The sequence below is a fragment of the Coturnix japonica genome, chromosome 2 (genome assembly GCF_001577835.2).
Source record: "Coturnix japonica isolate 7356 chromosome 2, Coturnix japonica 2.1, whole genome shotgun sequence".
Lineage (NCBI taxonomy): Eukaryota > Metazoa > Chordata > Aves > Galliformes > Phasianidae > Coturnix > Coturnix japonica.
The window spans coordinates 13,997,586-14,025,483 of record NC_029517.1 but is presented as its reverse complement, the minus strand read 5'-3'; the positions used below and the strand labels follow the sequence as shown (position 1 = coordinate 14,025,483).

Here is a 27,898-nt window from a genome sequence, read left to right as displayed (position 1 = left end):
GAAAAAAAAAAAAGACTCCCATTCCAAAAGAAAAGAATGCTGTAAAAAACAGCTTAAAATGACATTATCATTGGATATGTTGGATTTGTCAAACTACTGAGCAGCTTTGAGACCTTTGATTGGCCTCAATATCATACATAAAGCACGAATCACTTTGGTTGAAGAAATATTATGCAAGCTTTGTAAGACAAGAAAAATTTGGATATGGCACAAGTTTTGTCACCAGGCTGGTATACTGCCCCACTGTAACAACCAAATTACAAACCATTTGTCTTAGAAGGATTTGGATTCAGTTCTTAATGTCTAGAGCATTTTGGCTGGATTTCTGCTACTCTTTGGAGGTTTCCCAGCAGAAACTTTAAATCAATTACTACCGATTCAAAAAATGCCTCTGTCTGGAGTTTAACCTAAACCAAAGCTTTTTCACATTCCAAAGCACTGATTAATTCACAAGTTTCAAGTAGTAGTCATAGACCAATATTTCACACCTCTGATTTAATAAGCTTATCTCTTTTATTTTTCATTTCAAATCTTTCTTGGTACACCATACCCGCAGAATCTCTTATCTAGCCCAACTTCTACAGCTTTTATGAGACTGAAACTGTCAACAAGACCATTTAATTGCAACTTTAGAAACTGATCTTGGATTTTTTAATTATTATTTTTAACAACATGGGCTGAAAGGAGGATATGTTGACAAGAACAAGAGTTCCTTATAAAAATCTAGACGAAATTTTCAAGTCTCTACTATTAAACACATTAGCAGCTCTGGTGTAGAAGCTGCAAGATGCTGGTGATAGCGAATATCACAACTTGGGGCAGAAGTTGGACCTTTCTATTAAACTTCAACCAAGCACAAAGTAAAGCATACAAAATAAAACAACAACAACAGAAACAAACACTAGCTGCTTCCCAACAAATGAAGTACAGCCAAGACATAAATAGTTCTTTTGAATCTCACAAATGATTCATGTTTGTCCATGACTGCACTAACACATCCATTTGGCACTAACTTGACGGGCATTTTCTCTAAAAGAAGGTTACACTGTCCAATGCTAAGCTTGACCACTTTCTCAGTACGCTGGAGGTCTTTCACTTTAATGAAGGCACAGATAAGCACATCTATGTGTGTAAGTATGAATGCAGAAGGTAAGAACTGTTTTTCATCAGAGAGAAACTCCTACTGTAGTACATGGAAAGTTTGGGGTTGTAGCCAGGAATTGAAACAAAAGCATTCTTACTTGTGTCCTGTTTGATCAGTTATCACTTGATGCACTGCATGTTTACACAACAAGCATGCAGGCAAATGAGAGGGGTCAACACATACATGCTCCATCCAGAAACTCCCCATCACAACAGCAGAAGTGTTTGCTCAATTGCCTGGCTGCTACTTACCTTTTCCTTGAATTTTCTGTGGCAACGAAATCAGTCTGAATAAAGTAAAGATCCCGTAGTATTTTCTATAAAACTCCAATTACCTTATTTTGATTAATCTGATCACTGTTTCCATGGAAAGTAAGTTTAAAGGCAGCTGATTGCCTCCAGCTAAAAGTGATCTCTTTTCTTGCGCATTTCAGCTGCTGGCTATCGAACAAGTCTCCAAAAATCACTTTGGCTTCAAAGTTACACTTTAAATTCACATGGCATTTCATATGGAATAACACCTTGCATTACATTTTTTGCATGCAGTAATTTTGATGGAAGCAAAATGACTCAGTGCTTCGATGCTAATTACTCCAAATACAAGTGCATACTGTTGTCAGGCACCATCAGGCTTTCTTACAGTGTATATTTTTCCACAGTAGCTTCATCTTTTGGTAAGTAGAAAGACTATGATCAAGTTTTGGTTTACTTAGATCATTACCTTCAAATACTTTGGATGAGAAGAGCACTGAAATTCTGTATGTACAGACCAAATGACCTGAACTTAAAGAATGACAAAGAACTGCCATCTGTTGTCAAGTCCATCAATTAAAGAGTTCAGTTGTAGTAAATTCCTTCTCCCCCCTCCTAAAATTGTAGAGTTTTTAAGCCTGCCTAGCTTAGATCTTTTCACTGTTTGGACAGCCAGCATGACAAGAGTGAGAGCTTTATTCAGAATTCTTTTGCATGCCTTTTCATAATTAAAGATGTAACTCTAACATACGAACCAATCTTTCTCTAGAGCATGAAGAACAATTACTTTTCACTGGCCATGAATTGGTCCCAGCTGCAAAGCCCCACACTCCCACCTCCTCCTCCAGATGGCCAGGTGGTAAATGCTTACTCACACCACCTTCTCCTTCGTTTTCTCCCCTATCTCCAAAGTAAACAGCACTTCAGAACTTCATAAGAACTTTCAGAACTACAGCCTGTTCCCATTACCTGGGAGGTACAGCTTTTTAAAAATAAATATGATTGAGAACACTGCAGTAAAGAACCCTAAGGACTGTGAATACCGAAGTTATATTGTAGTGAATGAGCTATCAGTTTCAATAATTCCATCAACTCCAAGGTGGTCTGTACATCCCTCCAGGTCCACAACACTGTCCCGTGAACCCACAACCCACTCACTGAGTTAGATTTAAGGTTACGGGCCTGCAACCTTCAAATCTCCAGTCACACTTTCCCTTCTATTTTTTTCAGATTTGCTGTCACTGGATAATGCAGCTCCTTTGAGCTCCTCCCGAGCTACATACTTATGTCTGCCCTGAAATCAGAAATGCATTTTACCATTCCCTTACCAGGTACAACTATGCACACAACCAAAGCCTCTCACAAAGCACACCCTTCTCTCTCCATACAACAAAGCAATTAACAAGAAAATAAGAAGTTTTTGTGAACTGCAGAAACAGTTTCAAAGAAGACTGTGCAAAGATTACATACAATTCAACAGAAAATACAGACAAAGAAAAAAGTAATCAGAAAATAACGAATATGCTAGAAGTAAAAAATATTTCAATAGTAGCTTCTAGCTTGAAGTACAGAAACAGTCAATATCAATGTCATTGGGCTACCATGAAGAAAGCCAACTCCATCCCATCTAATACCTCCTTCTCATCCATCACCACCCTTGTTATTCTTTGGCACCTACACAGATATCACTTCCTTAGTCTGTGGGTCATCCTCATCAACTGTACAGAACAATGAGTCCAAAAAAATCACTTGTGGCACACAGCTCAGCAGAACAATTCATATAAGCAAGTCTGTTATTATCTTCTCCAGTGCTACATACTGGTTTTTGGATGTATGATCTCTTTCCTATCAAGAGAAACAGCAACACCGCGTTGTTTTCATAGTCATTGCATCATAGAATGGCTTGGGTTGAAAGGGATCTCAAAGATAATCTAGTTCCAACGCACATGCCGCAGGCAAGGTTGCCAACTGCTACATCTAGATCAAACATTGGATCAGGTTGCCCAGGGCTCCATCCAGCCTGGCCTTGAACATCTCCAGAGACAGGACATCCACAGCCTCTACAGGTAAAGTACAGAATTGGCCAAAGAATCGTGCGTGCTATGAGCCAGCCACAGCCAATTGGTAAAGTAGAATTGGTTAAAAAGTATTTCGGTAACAGCTTAACAGATAGGCTGACTCTGTGTTTGAGCGTTACATATACAATGAAAAATGTTTAAGGCTACATTGAATGTAGAAGCATCATCTTGGAGCTTGTAACTCCTCTAAAAATAAGCTAAAGGAGAAGTTAAAACATACCTTTATTTACCTTTGTTCCTCTAATAATCCAACACAACCAGTGTACTCATGTCTAGTTAAGACTTCAACTAAGCTAGTGCTCGTAATTATTCAAAGGATCATCTCTTCATGATCCTTCTCTATAAATCTCTACAAAATTATTTGGATCTCTACCATATTAAAAATAAGGAGAAGTCTGAAGACTTTTGATAGAACTTAAGAAAACTATGCAATAAGACAAGGAAGTAACAAATTGAGTGAAATGGAGACAAACTTTGAACATCTACTATGCAGAGAGTTTCCTCTTTCAAACAGTCACCAATGGTTGTGGGTTCCTTCTCTATACTATGCAATCTAAAATCTAAATCAACAAATTATTTCATTGAGGGAAAAAAAAAGAAAAAGAAAAAGAAAAAGAAAGGAAGAAAGAAGGAGGAAAAAAAAAAAAAAAAAAAAAAAAAGCAAGACCAGTTGCATCAGTTTTTGCTGGTTTTACTTACTACAATAGGAATGTAGTGTAGGGAACTATCCAGTATTTGCAGGGTAATGGCCTGGATGATCTAATACAACTTTTCCATTTCTGACTTCTTAGAACAGCTCAGGCTGATCCAAGCTCACAAAAAGATTTCTATCCAAAAGTACTGAATGAAGAGAAATCCAAGGCAAAGTTTGGGGCTGGTTTTCTTGTTGGTTTTGTTGTTGTTGTTGTTGTTGTTGGATTTTAACCTTTTCAACATTAAGACAGCCAGAGTAGCAAACCATATATCATACCATACAACCAAATACAAAACACTAGGATTATTAAGTGCCCATAAAACTTGGAATATCTGTACAAAAGGTAGAAAGTTCATTTTATTCTTTTCAAGCATTTTGGAACTTGGATATCCATTTTAAAACCTAGAAAAACAGCTCTTCTTTGATACTTTGCAATTATTAAACAGTAGAGTATGATGCTCAGCTTTGAAATTTTCATTAAGCAGTGTGTCTATTTTAAACTAAGAAATACCAGTGCAGAATTGGTAGCAGACCAGTGCTAATTTTCTTCCAATTTATGAAGTTTAAAACCCATACATACCATGATCACAACATCTTTGGCTCTAAGCTAGTGCTTCTTTTTTATTACAAAATATCTGTCATCATTCTCTGCCTGACAAATTGAAAACATTTGTCTTTGCAAGAACAGTTGACTTTAAGAAGTTACTGTTAGGAAAAACAGTCTTTCAAATAAGATACCAGAACCCAGAAAGGTTTGGCACGTCTGATGCCTTGTAACAGGGAAAAACTATGGCAGATGAGATCTTCTCTTTTGCTCTTACAGTTCCATTCCAGACAAGCTACTCACTGTCTTTTCTGAAACTTGATAGCACACTGAATAATCCTTCTAAAATGAGTTAAAGGTCAAATACATGCTATGTTTCAGATACAGTCTTGGGACACAGATATGATCTAGATAACCTTTTGAAAGTTCTTCAGGTACTATTTTCTATAACACGGCCATCACTAAGTGAGGTCCTACATCCTCTGATGTGCACTGAGTCATTATAGATGCTGAGAAAAGCCTCAGTTCTTATAACTAAAAAAGCCGTTTTTTGAATAAAATTAGGATGTTGTATTAAAGAATAGGCATAACTAGTAAACAATAAGGATGCAACTTCAACAAATAAATCTATTTTAAGACTATGTGAGACATAAAAGCTCGCAAGCTAGGAATTATGCATAGATTTAATTCCTGATCTTAAAATCTACAAGATAAATAATGAAGATGCTTGGAATACTTCAGTGATTTCTTGTAACTGCAATGAGATGTTCATTCACTGAAGCCCAAAATTTCCCAACTGCCTGAAGAACCCTTTCTCACTGTCAATGTTTGTTTGTTTGCTTTTCCTAGTAAGAACAATCCATCCTGTAATAACAAACAATTAGAGCTCACCACTAGTATGAGAGCACTTTTCCAAACTAACAGTATACTCAAGATGAGTGCCATAGTTACAGTTGTGTTGTGATTGTTTTCTTTTGCAGGAAGAGACAAAAGGGAGCGTGTGAATAAGTTCAAAAGGTTAAGATTTTGACTCAATACAAAATTAATAGCAAATGTTGAAATTTTAATGTTTCACAGATCCACACTCATGTTCTAGACAGCCTTCTTTAGTTTCCAGCCCAAAATGAAAACTAATTTAGCTTCTGACCTAACATTTAACTTAGATTCACACTGCTGTCAACCTACATTAGGAACATAATCAGTGTTTCTTTCAGTGATCTTCTGCTGAATCAAAGCAGTGAGAAGTCTGGGAATCACCATGCTTCAGAAATTTTGATTAAATTCTTGAGACAAGTGAGTACTAAAAAACATCATTCCTTTGTTTGTTGCTTTTGTGTACTTGTGTTTATTTTTATATGTAATTTCACAGCTAATTCGAAAATCATGGCCAAATTCCAACATTATCAAATATTTTCTGGAGTTAGATTGCTGAAAGGTTACATCAAAATAACAGCTTCAGTGTTAAGCCTCCTCTAGATCAATGACTGACAACTGCAACAAATTCTACTCAACTACTGTCAAGTCTGGATATATTCACGGTATGGGTTACCAACAGTTACTGACTCATTCGAAATCTAAGGATTTCCTTACAGCTTGAATTAGCTCTGTACTAGTGACCTGAGCCACATTTACCATTTTGAAGGAGTGGAACATTCCTAATCAGCTGATTGGTCCTGTTTTTCTTCTTTAAGCAATTATAGTATTATTGGGGTTACCCTACATACTTCCACAGCATGCTTTGATCCCTCGTTGCTGATAATTTTTGTAGCAGGACACTTTACTTAAGTATTCTTCCAAACTTATTTTAGGTTGTACTTTAGTCCAATGTATTTATGTGCAAAACAATTTTAAATGGAGGCAAGCCAGTAAAAGAAACAGCTTACTAGAATTTCAGTTGACTTTGTTAAAGGAAATTATTTTAAATTAATGTGGCTACTGAACTGTTGCCATACTTGACCTCAGAAAATATATCCCTTCTAATTTTTGCTGCGAACATTTATTTATTTAAGCTAAACTCCAGGTCTTGAATGTTGACCATAAAGAAGGCTCAGATTTCCTGCTACTATTCCTTACTCTCTTTTTCTAAACAAGGGCAAACAACATATGTTTGCTGCATTAGCATTATGCTGCCAAAACATCACTCTTAAATGAAATCATCTATGTATTTTTGGTAGAATCTTATTTAACAACTTCCACTCTGACAGAAACAGAGTTAAAACAAGGCTGTTTTGTTTTCACTGAGCAAGTTTTATCACTGGTTTACTAGATGGCGCTCAAAACATTTTTCCATATGCTCTTCTCAAAGAGAATCTGACTTAAATGTGGTTTACCTTCACCAGTGAATGAAGGCTTTTTTCACCAAACATATCCCAGAGGAAGGTCAGGTCTTCCTGGCTGTCCACATGTGGCTGCAGCTGGGCTGGCAATGCAGCCAGCAGTTCATACAGACCTATAAAATGAAAATAAAACACAAAGTGTAATCTAGGGGTGATCTCATTAATTTCACTTAACAGTTCTGTGTAATTGGCTGCCTGGAGCATGTCATTTTAACTGAATGGGGAGCCTGGAGTATCCAGCATAACATTACCTTGTAGAACTAAAAAGAACATTTTTTTTAAATTACTCAAAAGAAAGTATTAGCAGTGTACTTTTTACCTTGTCAGAGTTGTCGAGCTTCTATATCCATATGTATTTACACAAGGTTACAGAGAAATTCGTAAAGGTTTTGGGAGGAAAAAAAATAAAAAAAGGACAAAACGAGAAAAAAAACATACATTCCTTTGCTTAATCGTTATTCCATTTCCCTTGATGTTAGCCAAAGAGTGAAATGAGTCATGAATAGGAAAAACTTCCTTAAAAGAACAGAAACTGGATAGGGTGGTCCATTAAAAAAGGGTTCGTGGTTTCTCTAAATATTTCTTGCTAATATATTGCTTAATATTTTTTTTTCATCCCGTGTTCAGTAGGAACCCAGAGCAAGACAAAAGGAAGTTATGTGTTACGCTATTAAACCTGGAAAAACAAAAACAACACAGCCTTCCCAGAAACACCCACACAGAGTACGATTTCAGTAATATTTTTAATTCACGGGTGTTCGAGATTATCCATAGGGTTAAGGCAATCGCTGCTCCCAGTTATTTGTGGCACACCTCACCAGCAGGCTCCGAGGGGCAGACAGTAGCACAGTGTTCCACAGTAGCATGCAGCATAAAATATCCATCATGCACACAGGCCATCAAGCCGCTGTCCAAGAAATGTAGCAACAGTGTTTGCAGCAGTCCTCTTTAGGGAGGTAACCTGGCATGAGCTGATATCAATTCATAGCACATGTTTAATTTTCCAGTGGGATTACTTGGGGTAAAAAGGACAAAATGCCTTTTTTCTCCCGTCTGCTGTCTACAAAAACACCAATAGTCTCCCGGGATCCAAGATACATGGTCCTGCTATTATTTTTAGTCTGAGTAAGTGCTGCTGTTCGTCACAAGGACAGATTTACAAGATATTCTGCTAGTAAAGAACATTATTCTAAGTTATAGGTTGCCTATCGTTATTATGTCTCTTATCTCCCCAAAGGTTAAGACTTCAAATATTTATTAGTAAACATAATTTCACAACCTTTCCAGGTACCACGCTCCCCCTTTCAAAATTACATATGGCACCTCCGGGATCTGATTATTTAACATTTTCATGGTTTTACTGCCTTTCAGTAAAATATTCTGGGGGAAAAAAAAAAAAACGTTCCTTCCAGATACATTCTTTTTGTGGTCCAAGAGTTTTTGGTGGTTGACATTCAATTTCTTAGAATCTTGCTTTTCTTTAAATCTGTTCTTGTTTATTCTTCAGAAATACTGTAAGAAGAGGATATAACTCAAACCACTACAATTTTGCACGGACAGAAAAAGAAAACTAAGTCTTGCCAAGCAAGACTCCATCAATGACTGAAGACTGGAGGAACAGAAGCTGAATGGGACTTTTGGCTTTTACTTTCTGGATTATTAGAATTTCAGCACCGGGTAAAAAAAATAAAACAAAACCCCACACATTTAGAAGTGGATGTCACAGTAATTCACAGCTGCAAAGTGACACAAATATTACTACAGCTGCAGAAATAAGCAGGAAGAAGAAACATTAAAATTGCAAAAAATTAATCTAATTTACTTTGGTTTGAAGAGATATATTTAGCAAATTAAAATTTCTTTACACTCAGCCTTATATGTCTGTGCAGAACTACTTTTGTTACTGCAAATACACTTAGCTCAGAATAACCTGTAGGTTGTTAAAAAATGGAATAGAAAGCTGAATGCAAGCTTATACTGTGACATAACTGTTTAAGAACAATTCACATATGCCTTTTGGAGGAATGAAAATACGGACTTTAAGCACTCTGTTCACATTAGAGATGTACAAAAGAACATGCTTTTTATTTCTTGTTCCACGAAATCTGCTTAATTTTCACGTGTAATCTACCATGAAACTATTCTACGTTTGTAAATGTAGCTTCTCAAACCTCCGATAATTAAATCCCAAGTGACAAGTTTCTTGATGGGCTCTTACAGTAGTGATAACAGGTAAGACTGAAGGTGCCTGTAGTGAGACTGGGTTTTACGCAGAGCTACCTGCAGTCCAAGACAGATTTGTCCTGTGGGTGCTTCCATTCCTTGAGGTTTCCATGTTCAGATGAATAGCTGCCACGGGCTAAATTTGCTCACATAGCCCTGAACTGCCCCTTCCAGGGAAATGAATGTTTTTATGTCTCAGTAGCTCTAGTGCTACCTTCAACAGAAAGGTACCCAATTAATACAACTTTCTGGGGAAAAGGAGAAAATTAGATGGGTGCCAACTTATTTTATCCAATTCTATGGTCATGTTTCAAGTGCTGCCCTGCTTTAGCTCTGCAGCATGGTGTTAACAGCTTTGACCCAGAAGGGGATACAAATCAAGATCCAGCTCTTCTTGCAGCAGGAGAACCCCGACCACCCAGCACATAGGGAACACTACATTCCTGCTCTAGAGACTCCCCTCAAAACTAAGCATTATGTAAACAGAAAGAAAAATTTACCATTGGACACTGTGCTTCAGCCCAACATCAAACCAACCTCCTGCAAAGCCAGCAAGCTGCACCGCGGGTGGTTCTGTAGGCCAGAGCCAAAGGCCACTGCAAGCAATGCAAGTTGTTCACTGCTTTTACTGCTGCCAGTCTGCTGAAATCAGATTTATCTTTGAAAAATTCTTTTCGGAGCCAATTGGAAACACTGAAGTGTTGATATACTGAGTTTTTTAAATGCTCATAGTTATATGCCCTATGGTGAGATGGACTGAGATGTAAATTAAAGCTGCATTAAAAGCCAAAAGGATGGGAGGTAGATGTGGAGCAGAGAGCTGAACGCTGCCAGGCCTGTGCCATGCTATCATCAGGCTCAATGCGATGCCTTCTCCTCACACCTCTGAGTCAAATGACACTCACAGATCTCCCATTAAAAAAGGTATTTTGCACACATTTTTGGAAGGATGCCTAAAATTTAAACTAACACACAAAAAAAGCTCTTTAAAAGCCTCTACAAGTTGTAGAAAACAACAAAAATCATGAAAAGATGAAAAATATGTTTTTTTGTTTTATTTTATTTTTTCTAATTTCTTACGTTGGCAACACTGTAAAGAGCCTTACCAAATAAAAATAAAAATAAAAATAAAAATAAAAATAAAAATAAAAATAAAAATAAAAATAAAAATAAAAATAAAAATAAAAATAAAAATAAAAAAAATTTTTACAAAAAGGCTTCTTTATACACTATTGCTATTCTGTTCAGGCTTTCTTTCTTGTAGTCTAGTTTGGCTAAATTTAAACAGGATTTATATTTAAAATGAATCAAAGTCCCGCTGGGATTTTCTAGTATCAAAATACTTCAGGTGTCAAAATTCAGTAACATAAACATGACTTACACAAGAAAAACTCGTTTACTTCTATTTTTAACAGCAGAACATTTATTCAGAGGTCTCAAATGACCTGAGCATACATCACAAAAATTAACAAAGAGTTTAAACATAGAGATGTAAGACTACAACCAATTATAAAAAGGGAAGTCAGCCCAGTCTGTCCTACAGCGTGGGGAAAGAAACCGAAAGTAAAAATCACATCACAGTGTGATCATCCCTGGACATCCCACATCACTGAAAGAGATAAGGGAAGATCTGAGGTTCTTTCTTGATTAAACATGGTCACATAACCCAGTGGCAGCAAGAGGAGTCACTTCTGGAATGTGGGAACTCTTAGTTTTGGATAGTAGTATGCTGATATTATATATATATATATATATATATATATATATGACTCATGTTATATAAACTAGGTACAGTGTCTAAGTTGAACTAAGATGTGAAACAAGTAGCATCCCTGTAGTATAGCACCGCAATACTAATAAAAGGAGACAGGCATTGCACACAGTAATATCATAAAACCCTCGGAAGAGAGGAAGGAAAAGTTTGCAGGTGCTCAGATGGCCCATTAAACCTAACTGCCTGAACCAAGAATAAAGCAATTTAATAAATTAATACCAGATATACGACGCTTTTACATTAAATTTATTTCTTCCATGAAAAGAAACACAGGCATTTAATAACCAACAACTAGATAGCCATTTTACAGAAATAATCTATATACACTATGCATGTAGATAACCTAATAGATACAGACAGACTAAAACAAAAATGCACAAGAGCTTGTCACAGAGAGGGAAATTACTCTAAAGTTTTTGGACTTGTTGCATATACTGAGTAGAGCAATATAATTGCAAAATAAGGTTTGTAGAATTCTGCCAGCTTGGACTAAGGAAATAACTTCAAGGGAAAAATACAGTGCTTGAAACCTCAGCATTGCTCCTGCTTCAAACAGCAACAGACAGACTTCGCACTTTGTTCTATTAATACACTTAAACAGCTCCTGCCCTCAGAGTCTCTTCATTTTTTCCTAACCTTAATTAATACAAGTTAATTTTACTAGATCTGAGTAACACTGGATGTAATATTGAGAATTCTGAATTTAAAATGCTTCACTTAATTTTGCACATGCGATAAGATTTAACGCTAAGAAACAATGGAAAACTTTGCAATCAGAAACAACAGGACAAATAATTTGTCCAGCTCCAGAAAACTGCTTCTTTCAGTGCTCTTTTCTGTAGGAGTCTGCTTGTTCCTTGGAGGAGAATAAATGGTGAACCATTTGATGAAAGTGTTCCCGTACTGAACCACTCACACTGCGGAATCCAGATGCTCTACATTCTTGACATCAGAATGGAAAAATTTACTGTTAGTCTAGAGAAATTTAATATCACCATTCTTGTCATATCCTTCATAGCTTCATTATTAGGACAAGTCTGTGGAAGCTATAAACTAGTGCTAAATGATAAAAAATATGGTCTCTGCATTCCATCACTCTTGCGTATTACAGGAAAACACCAACTTTGTTTTGGTTAGTGTAAGGAAAAAGCTGGAGACAAATGGATGCACATTTTCTTTCATATGCTAATTAATTTCCTGATTTAGCATTCTGAACAATGATGCCAGACTTCCAATCAAAAGTTTTTACTGTAACTGAGGGGTAATAAACACTAAAGAACATATATCTAAGCCCAGAACAACACTGTAAAATTTTATTGTATTAATAAAACGGGACACACCAACCTTTAAATTTTCCACTTTGTCAAAGGTAAAATAATCAGCACCATTTGCTGCCATTTATAACAAGCTGACATTTTTTCACATTTGAACCGTACTTTACAGTTCTATAAAGGATCAGACAACACTCTCCTTACACAAAGCAAACAGCCTTGCAACAGAAACCTTCCTTCTGACATCACTGTGGCCGCATAAGAAAATCAAAGTCACTAACACTAAATACGGAAGGTTATTTCATTCTCAGCTTAGAGATCGCTAACCGTGCACAAGATCAAATAAAAACACATTCTGTACCCACTGTCCTATATGACTGTAAAAGGACTGCTGTGTGCTCAGTCTTGTGTGCAACAAATCCTTCTTTTTTACACTTGATAATTCCATCAAGTATATAGTCTTACCGATATTGCGAGCACATACGGGGATCCAACAACTGCTCCGTACAGAACCAGCAACTAACAAGATTCTATCACGTACTTCAAAAAAAATGTTAATTGCTTTAAAAAAAAAAAGATCTGATTTTCAAAAGGTAGAGAAGACTGAGACACACAGGTCAGCAGTGTCTGTGGAAAAACTTCTATCTTGTTCTATTTACTGATTATAAAGAAGCAAAATGCTGAAACTCCTACAGGTGGGATTAATTAAAATATCAGCGTTCTGTTTTTTTCCTAATGAAAACAAGAACTTTGTCATGCAAACCCTCAAAGAACAAGATTACAGATTCAGTGAGGGCAGTGCAGTATTTTAATTTAAAAATAGTACCCGGTTTTTATTCCTCCAAACTGCAGTAATTTGTTAGCCCACCTTAAAACAACATTATGACAGACAATGTTGAAAGCAAGCAAGCATTTAAGCCCACCACTTCTAAAAATATTATTCCCTTCAAAATGGAAAAGTCTTTAGTTTTGGAACTTGGCTACAGGAGCTAAAGAATCCGCAGTTGTTTGAAACAGTTATTGGTCTTTAAGGATTTGTCTCAACATGTGTATTTCAGATTTAGCATACCACATACCAGTGCATTCTGATTCGAGTTAAACAGTTGATCCCTTCTTGCATTCATACAGGGTAATACCACGTTCTTGCTTGTATAGCTCCTGAGATCTGTTTCAAAACCGAAACTCAAGATATAATTGCGAGGCGCTGTATCAACAGGGATACTTTGAAAAATCATAAAATGACTTTCATGAGCTTACAGAAGGACTATTTTCTGCAAGAATAACACAAATGTATAACTGATTTAAAGTGACCTATCAAGCACAAATTAATAGGCAGTTTGTGGAAAGCTCGTACAAAGATCTGACATGTATGTTTTCAGATACTCTTGGCCGCTCCAAAGAAGCCCTCATACTGTGACACCTTGAATAACCTTGACTAACTGACTGGTCCTTTGTACAGACATCAGCCTGGGGAGTCTTAAGTATTTATATCTAGATCTTCATCAACACTAGAGGAGGCAATAGCAAGTATCTGGCAGGCACTGAGGAAAGAACTCATTCCAGTGCTAGGATGTCAGAAAAGAATCGCCGGGCACGCTCGGTATGTTTAACTCTTTCTTCACAGTTTGCAAGGCGTACTAAATGTGCCATTTCACATCCGCATAAGGAAGCTACCATATCTCATTAAGAGACTGAAGAAAGACTTCCAGCAGTAGAAGTTGAGACTATTTAACGGGTTTTAGTTGTACCTAAAAATACTGGAAGCACCATTTGACTACTGTATAGCTCAGCCTTTTATTCTGTGTCTTAAGAGTGAAAGAAAACATCCCGTAATCTCCACAAAAGAGATGGCAGCACCGATGCCCAAAACAGGCTTTAAAGTAGCAGTATCCTTTCAGCGCTGTATCTCACTGTGTGACTGAGTTCTGTGCATAGCATACAAAACAAATTACACCATCCCATCAGTCATATACACATGCACATGCCCACAGATTCTGACAGAGAAATCTATGAAACAATACAGAAATACCGAAAGCTTTAAGGAGTTAAGTACAACATTTCTGTTGCATCAAAGTTAAGTTTATAAACGGCAACTAAGAGTGGTTACGCTTTGTGTTTTACCCTTTGCATTCCTATACTGCATTGAGGTATGGGTTTCGTGTTTAGCAAATATGTTATTTTAAGACCAAAATAATATCTGAACTCATGTTCCACCACTGTTAGCAGCAAAGTTTCTCACTATCTGAAAGCAGTACTAAATTTCCTTCAGATGAACAGCTTCAATTTTATTAAAACAAGCAATACTTGACCTAACGTTGGGCTGAGAAGCCACAAAACCTTTCATCTGACAGTAAAAACATATGATAAACTCTGCTAGCCGAGCAGGATCCCGGCACAGTTACACTTGTGAGTTACAACATCACCGCCTGCTCCTGTCAAAGGATGTCTGACAGAAGCAGGAATTGTCAATCATTTGTGTAATAACAGCTTCCAGTCCAACCAGAGTAGCTATACATTTAAGCCTTTGGTTAAAAACAATATAGGCTGCCGTACTTTCACATTCGTCACAAAATTTCACACTGAGCACCAAGAAAAAAAGAAGTGTACGTTCATGCCGACAGACCATTTGAATTTGAAGTTAAATTTGCATCCAACAACTGTAACATTTTAAAGAGTTTCCCACCAGTAAATATATCTGCACACATTTTCTGATTCCATACTGCTGAATCAGCCTGGCTTAAAGCATTAATCCAAACCAGAAGAGTTTAGAGAAATTTAATTCTACTTTGAACAAGTTTTCCAACACTCACCATAAATATGTTGAAATCAAAATAAATACCCTTTTCCCAACACCAGAAATTTATAATTTTAAAAATCTGAGAGCAATTAAAGCCAGCCATACGCCTCAGAGTTTCCCACATCTTTCACATTAGCGTTAGCCTACGAGCCAGTTAATGCCTCTGGCAGCTGGAGATGGGGAGTTCTCAAGAAAACATGATAAAATACAAGCTCTATTTATTAATTCAGTGTAAGTCCTGCCTCAGCCAGAGTATCAGCTTTCATACAGATCTCGCCATATCTGTGCGTTTCGACGAGGTGAGAATTTCAGTAGCCTTGCAATCCCAGTGCAGACACAGCTCTGAGTGGCACAGAGCCCCTGCTCCCACTGCTTGCAGTGCAGCACGACAGCACCGAGGCAGCTCAGGCCAGGGCTCCATCGCCTCGCAAGCCTTCACCTGGCAGCCACCAATGGAACCGCTACTCCCAGAAATCTTTCCCCCATCATTCTCTTAAATTCTCTTTCTCTTCATCTCATAACAACGAATCCAGATCTTTGGCTACCGTTTCACTACATTTTTTAAATGATCTGTAAAAATAGAAGTCTCTGATTTCTAGCTCCCTCCTTCAGCAAACAACTGGCTGAAAAGGCTGAAATTCTCTGCTACTGCAGCTTCGTTTGCCCTCTGCCCCCACAAGCATTTCTCATGCACCCTCTTGGCTCCACCAACTACTCCACTGTCATCACTGTTTCTTCCCCCTCTCTGCCTTTTTATCCTTTTCATTATCAAGCATTCTTAGGAAAAACTATGTTGAAACTTGCAAGCTTAGTAAAGCATATTAGTTGTAGATAAAGGGAACATATCCATACCAAAACGGGCAAAGCAAGGATAGCATCTTTCAGTGTTCAGGTGATTAGAAAAACAACTTTGAACTTTGCACTGCTCGCAGCTCACACTTTGCTGGCAGACAGCCCACATAGATGATAGGGCTGTCATATCACCGTCGTGTTTTAGCAAAATATTTGTACTGGCATTCACTACATCCACACCAATGGTATGCAGCTCTAGACAGAAGTCCTGATAATTATTAAAGAGCCATCGGACGTGCTGCTTCAAAAATTTCAAGCAAGTTTCATGGCTGTATTTTGCATTATTACAAGACAGAAAACACCCCCCCCCCTCCCCAAAAAAGAGTATTTTAAAGGCAGCTGAATTTATGACTTGGTTTGCAACAAACGTGGTTTTCCTCCATTTAAAAAGCTAATGTGTATTCAGTTTTATATGCCTATAACACTGAAAAAACCCTCTATCTGGCACAGCATTACCTCCTTATATGCTCTCAAGAAGGAGTTAATGTAAGCCATGCACATTTTACTGTCTATAACTCAAAATATTCAAATTCAAGAACTGCTTCTGACTTTCATTACACTTGCGCAATCACTCAGTTTTACTTGGGGACCAAACTTGGCCATTAAATGTGATTTTCCCACTGACAACACATGAATCAGTAATACGAAGACTGCTTTGCACCATCCTGTGTTAGTTAAAAAGGACAAACAGAGAAAGCATTTTTAAATGTCAGATGAACAAGCTCACTATAGGGTTGTGAGGAAAGAAATCTGCAACAACTTCACAATGTTTTTCACACTAAAACACTTCACAAAGCGTAGTGATGTCATCTTGGCTCCACAAAAGTCAGACATGAAGATGACATCAACTATGGTGAAGCCAGGAAAGCAACCTTGAATCTCCCTAAATTTGTAAGCAAATACTAGATCTCAGACTTGCTTCAACGGCAGAAGGTCCTTCTCAGCCTTTAAACTATGAAATAGCCTCGCACATTGAGTTCAAGTAAATTTTCAGAACACAGAAAATGGTAAAGCTTCAGATGCAACCACATGCAGGAGCTCAACCCTCCAGTTAAGACACTTGCTTTAACATAACTGGAGCCAACACTGATGGGACAACAAGCCTTAAGGGAGGACTAGGATTGCTCATATGTTGTCAACAAGTAGAAAAACAGTAAATTATTTGTACATACACCCACATGTGCATAAACATAAGCCTGTAACTCGTAAGAATGTTTTTCATTTAAACATTTTATAACTCTTTTAGATGGAAGCAAGCTACACAAATCTGGTTTGCCTGTTGACAAAGTAAAGCAAAATTAACATAAGTGGATCAACATTTAGTTGCATCAAATGTTGCCATCATGAAAGCTATCCTGCTTTTGACAATGGTCTGACGTCTAAGAATATTAAAACAAAACAAACTTCAAACAGTCCACAATTTGCGAACTTTCTGTTATTTGCACTTCTCTTCACTAATTCTCAATAGAACACTTTCGTTCATTTTCAAATCCCAGTTTACTTTTATTTCGCCAGATGAGAACAAATACAAAAATAAACCAGGTTGGAGTCTTGTTTGAATGTGTTAATAAAATACAGCCTTGGCAGATAGACTAAATGAAGCTGGTCCCCTACCCTAGAGGTACATTTGTTAGGCCCCCATCAATTAACCTGTTAACTCCCCCGCAGGAACACACACAGCCACCATCAGTTTATGCAGTCAGAACGGAAGGGCAAGAGGAAAGGTGGTCTGCCACCCTCCAATGGAGAACAACAAAAATAAGAACTGATCCTCCCATTTTCTTCTTCTTCTTGTCTTTCATCTCACTTTATTAATCAAAGACTAAGACCAGAAAAACACCTCTGAGGTGCATCATGCTGCAAATTAAAAGCCACTTGTATTACAGTCAGGATGGAGACCACAGTTTGATGCATTAAAAAAAAATTACTTGAACATTTGTCATCACCCTTCAGGAGAAGCAGTAAAGGAAGTAGAAATACAGAAAAATAATTCTCTTTCCCTTCCAAAAGCAAACATTTACTTAAAGAAACAATTTACACCTTGCAGCTGAAAACCAACTGGGTTTAATAAGCAATCTGTATTACTTAAGCAGCAAGACGCAAATGATGCATAGCACACTTTACTGTTACAGATTTCCTGGGAAATGAAATGAATGCAAAACTTATTAATTAGGGAGTGTGACAAAAAGCAAGGTGTATTTGGAGAATCATATGCATCAAGCAGCATAATAGAACATTGTTTTTAGAGACACTAACACACAATTTTAAAATTACGATTTGTTTTTTCCATTTGCTGAAGTAGTTTTCCTTTTTTTTTTTTCCTGAGAGCATGCCCATTACTAATATTTTTAGGCATAATAACATTCTTTAAACAATAAACCTAGAAATATCATTAGCACCAAGTGCCAGTCATCACACATTCACCCCCTACCATTCATCTAAAAATTGTCTTGAAACATCAGAAAGTATTTGGACACATAATATTTAAAAACATAATAATAAGGCGGATTTTGGAAGGGCACAAAAGATTTCACGATAAAGGAAGCAAAGATCCACAGTGGAAAATTAGCCCAGGATAGAGGTAATGTCTTTCAAAAGAGTCAGAGTATAATCAACAGCTTCAACAGCCACAGAAGTGAAGCATGTATTTCCATAGGGGAAAGAGAGGAAAAGCGGGGTAGGTAGATATAGAGTCTGGGGAGATGGTAGTCAGATCTGTCAAACGCAGCAAGTGGGACACAGTGTAGGTAAGCCTATAAAACCTCGTTCCAAATCACAGAATCATAGATTGGTTTGGGTTGGATGGGACCTTTAAATGGTTAAGAAGGAGAAAAAAAAGAAAAAGAGAAACCACTAACAAAAAGCCTCATAAAATTCACCTTTTCAGCTAGCAGAAATCTTATGTGGACCCGAAGAACGAGGAAAAAAATAGTGCAGTGAACTATTCAGTCTATTTAAAATAATAATCAAATGCAGTTCCTTACACTGTTTTTGGATTCCTGAGTTGAAATCTCCCTCTTCCTTTTTGAAATCCTATTAAATCTTGGGCATAAAACTACGTGATCTAGAATAACAAGCAGTGACCTCTCTATTGTAATCTCAGTGGGACGACCTATTTACAAAACATCTTTTAGAAAAAAATACTGACTTTCTTTGCCCCTAGAATGGTGACAAAAATAATTGGCAGAGAAACTGTAACCGTAACAGCAAAATGAGATGTAACCTTTGAATATAGCCTAATATTACTACAAAGAATGTTAAAACTATGGAAAATTACTTCTGCACTCCCTGTGCCTGCACTCGGTGATAGGAATGAGACTCCAGTGTGGACGGCAAGGGAAGGAAGAGAACTTGAGACAGTATTTTTCTTCTCCTAATTTGTTAAAGAAGTGTCAGAACTAAGTAGTCTGTGTTCAGAAATAACTCCACTGATAAGTAACTCGCAGAGGGGATAGTCTAGACTGCTGCAAATATTAAGGCATGTATGATATCATCATCTTTTTTCCTCCTCCTTTTTTAAGTTAACATTGTAGGAATCACTCCAGGGTGAATCCAAATTCTTCAGACCCATATACAGTCCTGGGGGCTGAAGACAGGGAGCAGAAAATGGTGGGATTTATGAAAGTTATTAGTGCAAAAAAACACACAAAAAGCCCCATACTGTGATGTTTCATCTGCCTACATTCACTTCAGGAAGAAAAGGTTATGCTTGAAGTGCTAATTTAAGCATCTGTTGAGACCATAATTAATTACATTATTTGATGATTTCTTGAAAGAGAGACTGTAGACTTAACATATAAGCTCTGGAGGAAACGTGCAGTGCTCCTTGGCTTGCATACCTGTGTCACTTCCAGATCCAGTTGATAACGCTGGCATGATTTAGTCTGCAGAATATCACACACGAATGTCAAACTCGCACTCCGCAGCCAGAAGGCAGAAGTTAATTTCGGTTTAACTGCTTGCAGCCAACTTGTCTACTAAGATTTATGCGATCTCCTCGTTTCTCCTAGAAAGATCAGAAACAGAATTTCACAATTAAGAACTTTGTTAAACTGCAAATTACTGCTGCTGAACGACTACAAACTTTATCACCAAAGAAGCTTTTGATTTAATCTAAGTCTCACACAACCAACAAGCTTTTTGCACCTATATATGACTGCTAAGATTATTTCCACAGGTGAAACAGGTTTTGCTTTTTTCAGTCTAGTCTATAATTGCATTCCACTGTAAAAGCATCTTCACACATTTAAACATTTAAACTACATGCACTGCATCGGGTATTTTGGAAAGAAAGAACCTTTTAAAAATAGAAGCAGCGAATGATTTCAGTCATTGTTAATTTTTTTACTACTTCACCCAGATATATAAATATATATATATATATATTGCATAGATGTTCATTTATTGTGTGTTTCTATTCTACTTTTCAATACCTTTGTGTTGATTTGCAAATACAAAATACACGTCAGATCTTAATCTAGAAATATAAACTAAATTTTAAATGAAATTATAAAAGCCAGGGCAGGAGCAAGCACTTATCCAGGGGAAACAGCAGCTTATGGAGCCATTCTCATGCTAACCATATAAGGATTCTTTCCTTTAATTCATTACCACAAAGTCACATTTTTAAAACAAACAAACAAACAAAAAAGATACTTGTTTAATTATTGCACAAGCCTGGAGACAATAAACTTGGGTCTTCAAACAGTTCTCGAGGAAAACTCAGAGCGAGCATAAGGAAAGTATGAATCAATTTCAAATATAAGTGCACGTATTTAAATTCAGGTATGTTAAAATATGAAACTGGAAGAGAAACTATGAAATTCTTTTCACGAGTCAAGTCTGGAAATGTTTACCTAGAGCAGGGCAGAGGCCGATGTGTTTGCAGGGAGGAAGAAGGGAGAGAGAGAAGCAGAAGCTTACAGAAAATAAGGGTTTTTTCTCCAGATTTCAGAAAACAAAAAGCACCCTTGAAGAAAGAAGCCAGCATAGCTCTGCTCCAGCAGAACATAAACAAACAGGAGAGCATTTTGTTGCTGTTGCTGTTTTTCTTTTAGTTTTTATTTAATTTCTAAACATATTCATATTAATTGGAATGACTTTTGAAGTCACCTTGGCTGGGAAAGTGCATATTTTGGACACATTCATAGTTGGCAACAGCCTCATGGAGGAGTAACATACAGGTGCTGTAAACACTGCACGCTGTGCAACATTTCTTTTTCAAAGGAAAATAAAGGAATCCCCACATTACTGAAAGCCCTGCAGCACAGCAAGGGCCATCCACTCCTTCTCATTTATATGAAGTTTTCAATCAATTATTAAGATATGAGTTAGTTGTTAACTTGCCCACAGGTGTAAACCTGTTGTTTCAACAACTGGAAGGGTTTTTTTAAGGTGTTTTGTTTTATTTCAATTCCCCCTAAGCTTTCATCTGAAGAATGATTTTGCATGTCAGCTTTCAAACGCGAGTGAACCTGTTTGCCTGTCTGTTTTAAGGCAGTGAGCAAAGTGAGACTTACAGCCCCAGATAACAACTTCTGCAACTAAAAGGATTCAATTACCTGTCGTCTCATAGGGGTGACTGTGGTTGTGCTTTTTGGTTGCGTTGGTTACGAGAGGTTGGGGTAATGAAAACAAGCTGTCACTAAAAAAGCTGCATTTTCTAAAAAAAAACAAAAAACAACAACCACAAAAAACACCTCCTTGTCCATCAAATCAGTACCAAGTCTACCAGCTTGAATAAAATTTAAAGCAGAGATAAGGAAGCGCTTCAGAGCAATAGACCAACTTATGATGACAGAGCTGTAAGAAACAAATCTATCTGCAAAGCTAGACTGGGTGCAGCTCAAAAGGAGAAAAAAAAAGAAAAAAGAGAGGCATCACAGCCAAGGACACACTGTACAAATTAAGAAAGAACATACTCGGTTTGAACTAATTCTGCTTGTTTTCTTTTGACCACATACAAGAACCATAAAGGAGAACTCCTGCCCCGAGCTCACGTTCAGCCTCCGGAGCAGCACAGCTACAGCCACAGGGACGGATAGGAGAGCATTCAGTGCTCGTGTGTGCAAGAAACTTGTTCAAACAAAGGGATCTCCTATTAATGGGACGTCCTTCATTTATATGCAGTTTGAGGTACTTTTGTATATGGAAATAAAGAAAAAAAAGGCAATAAAAACAACAGGAACAACACATAAACGTGTGAAGAATTCTCCTTAATGCTGATTATTAATAAGAACTGCGGGTTACTCAAAAACTATTTGCCACGCAGTGTGGAAAGCGGAGCAGCTCGATATACATGTCGTGTATTCTGAACTCAATCTACTCCTGATTTTTCTTTATTTCATGGTAAATCATTCACTATTAAAAGAATTCAAGTTTCTTATTATTTAAGAAACTTATATATCGCATAAAGTTATTCCCTCCAGATCCTAAATATATATTAATGAAAAATAAATGACCTGATGAAATCCTTACCAGTAAAATGCTTAATATTTTGCTGGAATGGAAGGGGGCTTTTTTTTTTTTTTTTTCTAACTTGCAAATTAAGGCACATTTTTGCAGCGATGATGTTATTTTCTTTGGCTCGCTTTGTTCCAAATGCTTTGGAAGTTTCTGCCGGAGCGCGGCCATCAGCACTGCTGGCTGCTGTATGGAATCGATTTGCTGCAACACAGCAATACCAGCTGTTACAGTATGTCCTGAGAGGGATTACCGAATATTCTTAAATTGAAGTTCAATCCATCTTTCCATAAAAATTAGGACCAAAAGCCAGGAACGTAACAGCAGTATCAAGTGCACCTGAGGCATTTACAATACCCAACAGGACCGTTACGACCAGCCTCTAAAAAGGGCTTATTTTTGAAATTTCATTATTCCAGTCGTACCTTGCTTCTATATATCACACTGTATCAGATTCTTCTGGCAGCCACCGCGTGGAAACACTGAGCCAGGAGCGGCGGCTCCGGCCCTGCCGTCCCGCGGCGCTGCTGCCACCTCGCGGCCCCACGGCGCCGCCGCTCCGGCCTCGGCAAGGCCCGGGGAGCCGAGAGACGAGGCTGCGGCTTCTGAAGGCAAGATGAGACCAAAGGGAGATGTGTGCAAGCACTAAGGCGAGCAGACCCACCTGCTGCCTCTGCTTGAGCTCATCTGTTGCCTTTGTATGGAAGTGACTCCATTAGCCACAGGGACACTTAATTTTAGTCAAGTTATTTAGGTAGGAAAACCCATTCGAATCCAGCTTTATAGGTAGCATCAGGCCTTTGCAGACAACACTTGTCAAGACTTGGGTTTACGTTCAATTCCCCACCCAAACCTTAATAAACTGCAAAATATTTCTGTCTGAAAGTCTGCCTTACAAGTTACTTATTATTTTGGCACTATGAGTAAAAATAGATTTCCTTCACATTTTAGAGGCAGGTTCATTATTTGAATTGACTTAAGACAGAACCTAATAATGTTCTGAATCAAGGAAAAAACATAAAAAACAGGTTGTTTGATATAAGAAACCCACTCGGCCTGTTCTTCTAAAGGATGCTACAGTTATGAAGACTGTAACCCTCATTTCCAGAACTAAAACAGCATGCCTGCAAATGGTATTTGAACCACCAGATAGAGATTTCATGCAGAGACAGGAAATTTGACAGCCATTTGGTCTTGCACTCATTGTGGGGCCTCCAGTAATTGCATAACTAGGGGCATGTATACAAATCTCCTAAACCTACTCAGCACAGGAAATTGCTGAAAGAGGTTTTCTAGACTGGGGGAAAAGTAAATCTGCTTTGGTATTAATTGAGAGTGGTGGTCTACTCTTCTGGAAGATGAAATGAGGTCTACTGAATCCTTCATCCTCACTGAGGAAGCTTCCACCGACTCCATCAGAGCGTCTCTGACAGTCTTCTAGAATCAGCTGTCCCAAAAATCCCCCAAAGCTGGTCAGCTGTCTCCATAGGTAGCAACAGCACAGCACCAGCAGGAGCCCACAAAAGGTCAACCTGAAGCATTGCATCAAGCACAAGTGCCTGTGACTTCAACTGTGTTCCAAACTGAAAAGGACAACAGCTGCCTTGACTGGCGTCTTATCAATGCCATCACATCCCTCCTCATCCACCAGATGAATGTGGAGATTATGCATAATATTTTAGGGTACTACATTAGTGTCTCCTATTTTGCTTAGCTTATGCAAACATTTAGCTTACACTATGGAGATTTTAAATACAATCATACTTTGAGAATAAAAACAGAATTTTCAGCTTCAAATTTAACTACGTGGCCCAAAACTTCATAAAGGAGAAACCTCTGGTTTCTACTTATGGGAAAATTTTTTCAAATGGAGACATTCTGCAAACATAGCTACCTGTTTAAGTACCAAAAGGTAAAAGCCAACCTTCATAAGAAGGAACTGTTTACTCAACCTATAATACAAGGCTAACTAAATGACAAACATCTGTCTATAACTCTCACTCATTTGATACAACATCCTTCCATGCAAACTAAATACAGTTGGGAAGGAGACCTGTTCCAGCCCAGCGGTTCCTACTGCTCCCCAAACCTCGTATCTTGACTTTAAGTCCCTGATTTCAGAGGAGACAGGGCAGAAATGAGATTAGCTGTATATTACAAGAGACGCTGGAAATTTCTCCTAGTGGTGCTTCTCCAGCCCGCCATGACGCTGATCTGAAGAGGGCATTTCATTATAAAACTCAATGTGTATGGCTATTAATCAAACAAATATGTTATCTTTTCGGGAGGATTTGTTCATCATCGCTACAGATGATGTTTATGTATCACTTGAGTGCAAGTAATCCAAATTCACTTCTGTGCCAAATTCAAAAATAGCATTAAAATATAAATATATAAAATTTAAATATATAAAATACAGCTTTGTTACCTGCAATAAAAGCAGCACTAGATACAAGTTGCAACAGTGGCAAAATCATTCACAATGCCACCTCTGCTGCATTCAGCTCCTCTCCTCCCCCCAAAAAATAAAGAAAAATAAAGAACAAAACCTCATGAGCTCTGCTCAGACTCAGAATTTACACGTCAGTGTTGGAATTGAGCACATTCCTTTAAATACATACTCTAAAGCTATCAGTTTAATTTAAAACAGCATCAGAGTAGCTGATGTCAGATACTCTTAAACAGATTCCATTTTTTGCAAATAAAATGTACCGAGTGACAGAATAATATTAGTTTAATAAGCTACTTTAATAAAGCTATTCACTAAAATGTGACCTAAGCTATGTCTGACATCAAAGGTGCTCTGTGGGTTTGAGTTACTGGTTTGGGTACACTCTTAACACTTTTCCCCTAGCTGCAAACCATTCCTTTTCCTGGAAAAAAAAAAAAAAAAAAAGAAAACCTGTCAGCGGGTACCACAGCCTCTCCATTAATTACCTGCACAAACAGTTTTGTTCTGGCATGGTTTCTTGACAATCTTTTTGACAAACGTAAGCTGAAGTCAGTTATAAAAACTCCAAAACACTGAAAAATTGAGTGATCCTCAGCAGACAATGATATGTTTTGTAACAACACTCCCCTCCCGCCCCCCCAACTCCTATTTTAGAAATACATATCTAATATTAAAATATGGATTATTATTCTATATTTTTGGGTGGTCCTGTATGGAGCCAGGAGTTGGACTCGATGATCTTTGTGAGTCCCTTCCAACTGGGAAGGATATCCATAGGGATATCCTATGAATACTATAATACAGGTTGATTACACATCTATCAAAGCTGATGGAAAATCTCTGACTAATAGAAACAAAAACAATATTAAGGCCATGCTTAATAAAACAATAAATATTTCATTGAGTTATTCACAGTTGAGTAAACTATTTGTGCCAGCAATATATTGAACATCATAGTCACGAGGCTCAAAGAATGTGCCGTGATCAAAAAATCATCCTCAGAAACAGGTGAACATACAAATACAATTATTTCAAATTCAAAACCATCCCCAATGGTATTAACACATTATTTTTCCAAGCTCAGCAATTTTTACACCTCCAGAGCCAAACTGAGGGGGAAGGAGGGGGGCTGGGGTGGGTATTTTATAGCGCTTCCCTATGTTAGGTTTGTTTTCATAGCAGACTGAGGGTTTGCCTGCCCTACCTTTTCTACATGACTTCATCTTCCAAACCGTTATTCTTTGTTCAACACAAATTTCTACAATAAATTTCTGTCAAAAAGTGATTTATTTATTTTTTATTTTAGATGGAAGAGAAGATCGGGAGAGGGAGAACTGGAATGAAAAGGTAAATATTATGTATTTCTTTCCTCTGAGAGCAAAAGCAGAATGAACTCCACTTTCTCAAAATACCTTTATTCTAATAATAATAATAATAATAATAAATCAATGTAATCCACTTCATGCTTTTTCTTTAATGTTAAGTTTTAACATCTAATGAGCAATCTGAAAAGTATCTGTTTTTAGCTCAGTATTGGAAAATGTCTGGATTTATTAAGTGATAATTTATTGGTTGCATCTTGAGTATAAGTAAAAAAAACTTCCTTACACGTACAGGTGCACAGTAAAAGTGCAGTACTGCACACAGACAGGCAGCAGCTAGTGGAAGTATGTACATTTGACTTCCAGAACTTTGTCATCATTGCAAGCCAAATTGCTGTGGGATGCTAAGTCTGTAAAAGAAAACAAAGTTGAAGCTGAATAGCAGTGACATCTTCCAGGGCCTCTGAACTGTTAGTACTTCAAGCATGCCAGGCACTCCTTGCAGTCTTCTCTTCCCTGTAAGCTCCCCTTGACCATTCTCCAGCCCAGCATCTTTCAGCTGTCAGATTCCAGCAGCTCCAGAACACTTCACTGAAACCCTCCTCATTCTTTTCCTCCTTCACAAGCCCTGATGTTGCCACGCCATCAGCTCAGTGTGTGACTTCTTGCTCAGGACACGCTTCCTAACAGTTCTTTTTTCATTTCCCCATTTCCTTCCTTGCAAAAGGAAAGGTTCCTCCTCTCAGCCCTTGTTGTCTCAACTCTACCTTGCTGTCCCTTGTTTCACACCTCTGTCCATCTTACTCTCCTCCTTGGTTGGCACTGCTATGTACTCCCTATTCTTGTTGTGAACCTATGGTCCTCTACTAACAAACCTTTACCCCTTTCTTCACCAACATCCCCATTTCCTCACATGACAGCAAAGAAGGTAAGGGAAGTAAAAGCATAATTTCTACAGTCTCCATTTCCAGTCATCCCAACACTGCCTCAGCTCTCTGTTGTTAATTTATTTTTCACTTTCCAAACCTAGATTCACTTTACAATTCTCTTCATCATGAGCAAGTCCTTGCTTTTCAACTCTCCAAACCTCAAATTTGTGATTATATGCAAGCAGATAGAGAGGTAGGAGATAGGGAGATCGCTCTGCCTGCAGCTCTATCCCCAGGCTATACGTGACTTCATAGCAGGACTTCCCAGAGCTCTGACTTGCATATTTATCAGTGCACAGTAATATCTGCTTTTAGAACCAACCATATCATTTCCAAAGTTGCACAATGTCGAACAGAGAGAATCACAGAATAACTCAGGTTGGAAAAAACCTTAAAGACCATCAAGTCCATCCACAACCTAACCATACTACCCTAACTAACAACCCTCTGCTAAATCATGTCCCTGAGTACCACATCCAAATGGTTTTTAAACACATCCCGGGATGGAGACTCAACCACCTCCCTGGGGAGCCTATTCCAGTGCTTAACAACCCATTTGGTAAAGAAGTTTTTCCTGCAACATTTCAAGCTTGAGCTACTCCATGGGTACAGACATTGCACACTTTAATTACATAGGAATTTAATTAGCAAAAAAAAAAAAAACCAACAACAAAAAAAACCAAAACAAAACAAAAAAAAAACCAGAACTTTTATATTTAATGGCAATTGTCACACTGTCTTGCCAGCCTGTATAGCCTAAGTTACAGAC

At 37.7% G+C, this 27,898-nt stretch overlaps 1 protein-coding gene across 1 annotated transcript in view; it reads right to left on the bottom strand.

The window, feature by feature from the left end:
* The window catches only part of MPP7 (membrane palmitoylated protein 7), a 92,766-nt gene extending 76,660 nt beyond the window's left edge, over window positions 1–16,106 (bottom strand). Inside the window, exons 1-2 of the mRNA XM_032443057.1 lie at window positions 15,965–16,106; window positions 7,042–7,160 (exon numbers count right to left, since the gene is read on the bottom strand). Of these exons, the coding sequence (XP_032298948.1) occupies window positions 7,042–7,160; window positions 15,965–16,091 (246 nt within the window). The 5' untranslated portion in view covers window positions 16,092–16,106. The remainder of the gene's footprint in view (window positions 1–7,041; window positions 7,161–15,964) is intronic.
* Window positions 16,107–27,898: the final 11,792 nt, after the last annotated feature.